We start from the raw sequence: 8,477 nt of genomic DNA, 5'->3' as shown, positions 1-8,477 counted from the left end.
TTCAACTCCAAAGATCGATTTAAAAAAAGAAAAAGATTCATGTTTAGACACGTTGTGAATGCAGTACTTTATCATTTTTCATTTTATTTTCAATATTTATTCCAGTGAATTTCATGGGAATTAATAAAATGGAGAGGCTGTTTTGAATTAAATAGTTTTGACTCAATTTGTCCACGCAATATCGTGATGTCGTGATACGTATCGTATCGTGACCAAAGTATTGTGATATGTATCGTATCGTGAGTTTCTTGCCAATACTCACCCCTACGGTTTGGTATAAAAGTATTTTTTTATGATTTATTTCACTTCACATGGACTAGATGTGCAATGTTTTGTCAAATATTATTGACAAATATTTAGAAAAGTATCCTTGGTGCATTCAAAGATCCACCACTATTCCACACTTCCAGACAGCAGCCCTTTTTTAATAGTATAGACATCATCATTATTTGCTTGAAAAATCTACTTTACCTTGTAAATGCAGCCAAATCTTGACTAATATAAAGATATTTGAGTTTATCAGCTACGATAGGAGAATAAATGTTCACGTGATGGGTTATCCATCACAAGCAAGTTAATTTTCATTTTGTGCTGAAAACATCATCATCAATCATGAGGTTTTGTTTATACATCATGAATGTTGATCATGATTAAATAAGTGACATTTTTGTTTTAAATGATAAACGCTCTGTGTGTTAAAGTACACTATAGAGTGTTAAAGACATAATATAACCTCTACCTGCCCAGACATCAGCTAACAGTAACACCGACTCTTTCACTGCACCCGCTCTCAACACACAGGGCAGGAAATGAAAGAGAGATACATTTGCTTTGTCTCATTCCTCTCAGACAGGCGCTTGATGACAAAGCTGTATGAAATACAAACATTGTGTAACGTTAAATCACAAATGCACCAGTGTACCAACCAAACCAAACAATAGAAATGCTATACATCACGAGTAAGAAAAATATACACTGTGTATCAAACTAGCAACAGATGTTCAAATCTAATGAAACAGAAAGAATTTAATAAATACACAGAAGAAAAACAGATAGGCAGCTGTGCACTGCCTCATCCGACTCGAATCACAAACAACATAGAAATTCCTTTAAATACATTTAGGAAAGAGCTATCCTTAAGTTGAATTTTGAAGATGTCTGCAATTGGGACACAGCAATCGTGTCACTCGGCAGTAATGGTGATGAGAGAAAGTGGGAAAACCTGGAGGAGTATGATTACCTTTCAGGCATCAGCTGCCACCAGCTTGTTTTTATTGCACAAAGAAACAGACAGCATCACTCAGCAACAATGATTACTGGGCCCCAGTTGTTCTGAGGGTGTGCTCTGTTCTTTATAGGCTCTTCCTACGAGGTTGGAGCCAGGCCCAGATTGTTAAATGTGTTTTTAAATGTTCCGGCGTGAGCTCAGTTTTACAGGTTCTTTAAGCCAACACCAAAATAGGTAAGAAGAAAAGAGGCTGAACTCTGAAGTGTGACTCTAAACGTCTGAGCCAAAGGTTTTCGCTCAGATTTTATAGTTCTGACAATCCACAGGGTTTTGTTGGAATAAAAATAGTGGTACTGTACTACTGTTAAAGTGGTAAACCAGGTGTGTACATATAAGTTAACTTATTGTGAACTTATATGTATGATTGCCGTTCTCCTCCAAAAACCAGAGATGTGATACGTTGCGTACTAATTTCCACACATGGACAGCACGAGTGCAGCGTGCCTCACAGGACAATCTGCTCTTACTTGATGGCTAATTCCTCCTCTCTCCGGGAGAATCAAAAGGTGATGGCTCGTGGTTTTCGTGCTCGCTCAGCTCTTTAACAGTGACAGATGTGATATCATTTGGCGCCCCGTCTTGATATTCCCACTGTAGCAGCAATCTTTAAAGGATGTGATGTCAGCCATGTTTTATAGCCCGACGCAGCTGGCTGCAGTGACACGACACATAACCACAGTGCGCTTTTCTTCCTCATAAAGTTTTACAGTGCGCAAAGAAATTACAAATTGATCTCATTTTATAATCTATGATGTGATGTTGTGAATCATTCGCGGCATACTTAATCAGAGCTCTGGGACACAGTGCCCTTTTAACCCTGATAATATAGCAAATCTTGATTCAATAGAAAAGATGAACTCATAGTCTAATTTAAAATTTGGGCTTAATTTCAAGGGAAGAGAAAATCTACCTCCATGTTGAGCCCCAGATTCAGCCTTTGCAGTTGAATAGTTGTCTCCCCTGTAGAGCTGAAAAGATTAGTCAAATATTCAATAAATTGAAGAATTACCGATTAATCATTTGGATCATATTTCCAGCTAAATGCCTCTCAAATGTGTAGAATTGTTACTTTTCCTTGCGAAATATGACGGTTAAAGAAATATTCCTCATGTTTGACTGTTGGTTGAACCATACTAGCCTTATGAAGTCATCACTTTGGGCTCCAGGGAGAAAATAACCGTCGGATTGATAGATAGCAAAATGAATGCTTACTCTAGTGTCCTTACATTTAAGTGAAAATGCTGTGATGATAAAAGAGCTGCGTGTATTAGCCACACTGTCTGCTGAGATGAAAAGGTGATATTTGGACTGACTGACAGGGTTCATTAAGAGGCGGGGGGACAAACGTGACCGGGGCGAGGTGGAGCAGGGATGAGAATGGGAAGCTGAGAGGAAGCGCGTGTGTCCTGACTCAACAGATGTGGAGCCCGCTGTCAGGAAAAGCCTCTATCTGGAATAATATATTAGCCAATGGAATCAGGCTAAAACAAACAGCATGTTTCTCACTGATAGACAGATGAAAACACTCAGATAAAAAAATCTGCTGACTGAACGTACATCTGAATAACCTCAGTAACTGTGCACGTAAATGACATTTTCAGCTTCCTTTCATCTCCGTCCCTGACTGTGTAAATAATACACCTTTTGTTGAGGGAAAAAAAAGTAGGCCAGCAGGCAGACTTGTCCAGGCAGCGCTTCTACCACCTGCGTGTGCTTCACACCTGAGAATACCTCATCCTGATGACCTCAGGGAAATAATAATGACACACTGTGTTCCTCATCACCCATCCCCCTGTGAAGCCACCCTCAAAGTGTAACCGCACACACTCCGAGGGAGAATATGTGACAAAAGACGCACATCTTGTTTTTGATGCAGGCACAGAGAGGCGTTCAGGGTATGATTTGGGATTTTGGTCAGTTGGAACTGGGACGCTATGTAAACAGCCTCCAGTCTGACTGTCTCATAGAGCAGATATGGATGGGTGGAGCACCCACTGCACTATCATCACTCTGTGTTATCCTGCTGATGGACACACAGGATGACAGGAAGCCAGTCCTTCTGTTCAAATATGTTGCTGATGGGATTTAGACGCTGGGCTCTCTTTCATGGGAAGGTGAAAGAAAATATATTTTCAGCACTAATCTGGTAAGGCTATCGAGACGGGAGGCAGCCCACCTTGTTGAGCTCAGCAGGGGCAACCTTTAGAAGAGGTTTGGTCCTGGATGTAATGTCAAAAGAATACAGACACACACATCTCCTCTCTACGATCCTCTCTGTAATGCCTCTTGACGTGTTTAGAAGGAAAGAAGATACAGTTTGCCAGCACACATGAGTCACCTCTTTCATCTATCATTCAAGAGGATGATGTCATATCCGAGCCACACATTCTCAGACGGACGCTGTAACCTCAGTGAACTGACTTCATGCATTTTTGGACAAATGACTCAAGATAGTAATAACTATCTTTGGTTAATCTTTGCAACAAAGAGCAAGAGATAAGTGCACTGCTTCAGACGTTTTACTAACAGTCCCTGCACGCACACGGAGACCTGGAGAAGTCCTCTCAACACCGCGATGGTCCTCGGAGTCGTTGTCTATCCTGCCGAAGTGTCCTTGAGTGACACTCAGTCTCTAAATGCTCCAGTGGTGCAGTAAAGTGCTGCTTCCTGTCATGATCTCTGTCGATCTAATAATGCTCCCCGGTATGTTAATAAACAAGTCTCAGCCTCTTCTGTGTGAATATTCTCAGCCGTCTGTTATTAAAGATGCCCTCATGATTTAGCCTTGTATAATTAATGAGGTCATTCTGTTATTTTAGAGCCTCATCATCGGAGGAGGCCCCTGTGGCCTGAGGACGGCCATCGAGCTTGCTTTGATGGGTGCCAAAGTGGTGGTGATCGAGAAGAGAGACTCTTTCTCTCGGAACAACGTGCTGCACCTTTGGCCCTACACCATTCATGACCTGCGGGGCCTCGGGGCCAAAAAGTTTTATGGCAAATTCTGTGCCGGGGCCATAGACCACATCAGTGAGTACCTGATCAAGTATCAGAAATCAAACATGCTGCCCGTTTTTGCTTTTCATAATTATGTTCAGTGGACCGTAAATGGAGCCGATTACTTGCATAATAATACACATTCTTAATACAACAACATATAGGTGAGTTAAAACGGTGCTTTATATTCAACCACGACTGGTGTCTCTGTGTCTAATAGGCATTCAGAAGCTACAGCTGATCCTGTTGAAGGTCGCTCTGATCGTTGCAGTGGAGTTTCACATCAATGTGGAATTTGTGAAGCTGTTGGAACCTCCAGAGGATCAGGAAAATGAAGGTATTCAACCACACGTCCCAACAATACATTAACCGTGCTTTTATATTCACCCAGTTCTTTTATCATCTACACACTTTTGGAAGACGAGGAGAAATTAACAGCTGGAAACAATACATCTGGGATGTGAAGTAGGTTGGGGTTGAGAAGTTTCATAATGCCTAGAGCTGGAAATAGACAGCAGTCTGCATTTTTTCAGTTTGTTAGACAGATACTGCATATCTGACGGGAGGCTCTGTATTTACACTCTGAATATTAGCACTCTTGCTCAAGGCTCGTCAGGCAGCGAGAGACATCTCATGCTGCAGTGTTTAATTCCCTTGACAGCCACCAATAAACAGGAGACAAACATTGGCACTGATCTAGTTTTTCATCATATTTAGATGAGGTTAGTGGAGGTCAACTTCCCTATTAGTGCTCAAATGGAGGCCTGCTATTTAAAGTACACACCTATCAAATTATTAGGGAATTATCAGTGAAAAACTTTGTTCCTTTTGTTTAAAACAAAACGGAGCTGTAATATTCTTTCCTGTCATGGCGTGGTCGTTTTTCGGACATTCAGCACTCACACACATTGGACTACAGACTCTCAGGAAGAAAATAACTCACACGCTGTTGTCAGGTGTTGTCTCCTCAGCTGTAATATCTATACACCGATAACAACGAGAGCCTTGCCTAAATTTAGACACAAACTTATCCCTCCTGTTCTGCTGTGACGGACTTAGCTGTGCCCTTGACATCATGGAATGCTTTTTCCACATGGTGATATTGCACAACAAACTGCCAGGCCTTAACTATGCTGGTGTGCACTCCCGCGACACTCTCACTGCATATTTCAAACAGCTAAAATTACATCTGAAACAATATTTTGTTTGTTTGCGGGCCAGGCAGAGTTGACTTTCCCCGAAGCATTTAAAACATCACATGAAAAGCCACATTTTTCCGCATTTTACTGGCATCATAGCAAGAAGAACGCCTGAGTTAAGGCGTTTCAAAGTGCCATTACATTTTGATCTGTACTGATAAAGTTAGAAATGTTCACGCATGGAAGGTGGCAGAATGAAGAAGAACAGGTAGAAGAAATGTCTTTACTGAGACACGCTTGTATTGACATTCTACATGTACAGCACAAAGGGAATATTCTCAGGAAGTATATTTATCGTTTAAATGTGTCTTTCTGTGTCTCAGGACTGGGGTGGAGGGCTGCAATCCGACCTACAGATCACCCTGTGGCTAACTTTGAGTTTGATGTTGTGGTTGGGGCTGATGGACGCAGGAATACTCTGGAAGGTGAGACGACGGAGAACAAAAGGCATGAACTGTGTAGATGCCTCAAGATGTATTTTCACTTTGCTCACTTAGTGCGATATCAAGTTACCTGCGTCGAACCAAGGAAGTAACAATCTGAGATCTGAATGTATATATTCCCAACAAAAACATCCAAAGCGCAGGATGTTGGAGGAGTTTATTTATTCCTTTCTGGTGCCATTTAAATGTCAGTCAATAAACTCACACAATGCTAATGTTATATAATGCATGTGAATATATTTTTAAACTACAATTAATAAGGCTGTTCATGTTCTTGTGTTTGTATAATTGTGAAAATCTCAGGAGCATCAAGTGGAACAAGAAGTCCCGTTTTAGACTCGGATAAAACCCAGCACTCCTTCTGTTTACTGCCTCCTGTTTCTGGACTCTCACTTTGAAAAACTCGTCATGTATTATCTCTGTTGCGAAGCTATAAATGAAACTCACCTTTTGTAAACTTAAGCTTGCATGAAGCCGTTGATCTCTCTCGCTGGGGAAGGTTATATATGAAACTCTGTACATAAATAGAGCAGAGCTTGGGCTCGGTGCAGCAGCTGATGCATTCGTGCCGGACTCTCTTCATCTCTCTGTTTTGGGTCTCCTAAAAATGCTGTCATCTAACAACCAATTCGCATCAGATGCTTATTCCTAAAAAGGGCATTTTTGGGCAAGATGAGAGGTTTAGCTCATTCTGCAATTATGAAGAAGCCTGGGGGGAATGATTTTCCCCTACAGTCAGCCTGCTTTTGAGCTGCCTTCGTGGCCTTGCTACGGTAACACAGTCAGCTATGCGCTGCAATGAAGAGACATGAAGGAGAAGAGCTCCACCATGATGTTTTACAGTGAGAGTATGAAGGAAGGACACGAGTTCAGCTTTTACTTTCACTTTCACACGCATGATTTTGTGGAAAGCTCTCTGAGCTTTAGAACTTGCCACATTTTTGGTGAATTTTTTGCTGGTTATGAAAATGTAATTATAAAAATCTATCTAAAATGTTGAACCTTGGTGTTAGGCTATGTCTGCTTGGGGTTTTTGTCTTTTTTGTTCAGGTCAAAGTAAACATAGAGAGAACCCTTGGATTTAGTTTCCTGTGTCCCTGTTTAGTCTTTCAAAGTATCTGGAATAGACGGTTGTTAAAGTAACTATTTTCATTGAATCACATTCCTTGATGATATGAATAAAATCACATTTCTATTTAAACCTCAAAGTAAATTCTTAATAAAAAATTGAAAGACGTAAGTAGCTTTTAATTCCTGGTGCTTCTTACAGTCGATGGCTTTTGTTCCCTCGGCTATATAAAGGATCACCTTGGTAAGCTGCTTCTTATCTGAAAAGAACTGCCTTGTAATTATGGTTTAAAGCTAGATTTCCTTTGATTGAAACAGACAAACCGATAGGACTGAACTGCTTGGGAAGATCAGCGTCCCTCCTTTTTTTTGTTACATTCTTATCTGACTATTTCTCTCTCAGGTTTCAAAAGGAAGGAGTTTAGGGGCAAGCTGGCGATCGCCATAACAGCCAACTTCATCAACAGGAATACTAGTGCAGAGGCCAAAGTAGAAGAGATCAGCGGCGTGGCCTTCATCTTCAACCAGAAGTTTTTTCTTGATCTCAAAGAGGAGACAGGTGGGAGAGAAGCTCAGTCAAACTGCCTCGCCGTGATATTAGCTTTCTTCTGTCACAACCTGATGCAGCTCTGGTGCCTTTAAAGGGCTTTTTAGCCGTTCTTAAATCATCTCATTTGTTACAGGTATTGATTTGGAGAACATTGTGTACTACAGGGACAACACACATTACTTTGTCATGACTGCCAAGAAACAGAGCCTGCTGGACAAGGGAGTCCTCATTAATGTAAGCAGAACGTCTTTTATTATCTTATTTTTACTTTAATGTTTTCAAATGTGTGTTTAACTGCGTTTTCAGTTTAGTTTAGTTAATTTGATCAATAATAACAAGAAAGCTGTACAATATAATGCAATCAAATGCAATATCCCTTCAACTCTTTTGTGTTTAATATTGAACGCACCATCTCAGAGGTCTACATCATGTTGTTGTATACAGGTAGTAGGTTACATTTCAGTATATGTCCACAATCTCTACTCATAAAAGCCCTTTTTATTTGATATATCTAAATGCATAATAAAAATGATTTCCCTGCCCTGTGTTTAGCATTACTAACGCATTCTAACCCTGGTCTTCTCGTGTGAACTCCTCCTGACGGCCATGCTTCTGTTCAACAGGATTACATCGACACCCAGATGCTGCTGAGCAGTGAAAATGTCAACCAGGAAGCTCTTCTGGGCTACGCCCGAGAAGCTGCTGACTTTGGCACCAACTGCCAACTTCCCACGCTGGACTATGCCATGAACCACTGCGGGCAGCCAGATGTAGCAATGTTTGACTTCACCTGCATGTACGCCTCTGAGAACGCCGCTCTGGTCAGGGAGAGGTTTGGACACCAGCTGCTCGTGGCACTGGTTGGCGACAGTCTGCTGGAGGTAAGGAAGTGCAAGGGGCCTTACTGGTCATGACAGCATGTCGGTCATCTTCAT

General features: G+C 41.3%; 1 protein-coding gene across 6 annotated transcripts in view; it reads left to right on the top strand.

Moving 5' to 3' along the window:
• Positions 1-8,477, top strand: part of mical2a (microtubule associated monooxygenase, calponin and LIM domain containing 2a) — a 32,209-nt gene that overhangs the window by 7,855 nt on the left and 15,877 nt on the right. For all 6 annotated transcript variants that reach the window (XM_084017955.1, XM_084017954.1, XM_084017956.1 and 3 more), the window contains exons 3-8: positions 4,108-4,315; positions 4,503-4,619; positions 5,805-5,906; positions 7,396-7,551; positions 7,676-7,776; positions 8,166-8,423. In XM_084017955.1, coding sequence (XP_083874081.1) covers positions 4,108-4,315; positions 4,503-4,619; positions 5,805-5,906; positions 7,396-7,551; positions 7,676-7,776; positions 8,166-8,423 — 942 coding nt within the window. The remainder of the gene's footprint in view (positions 1-4,107; positions 4,316-4,502; positions 4,620-5,804; positions 5,907-7,395; positions 7,552-7,675; positions 7,777-8,165; positions 8,424-8,477) is intronic.

This window comes from Eutrigla gurnardus, assembly GCF_963514095.1.
Source record: "Eutrigla gurnardus genome assembly, chromosome: 1".
Taxonomy (NCBI): domain Eukaryota; kingdom Metazoa; phylum Chordata; class Actinopteri; order Perciformes; family Triglidae; genus Eutrigla; species Eutrigla gurnardus.
The sequence above is the reverse complement of the archived record's forward strand: the minus strand, read 5'-3'. Positions and strand labels throughout refer to the sequence as shown.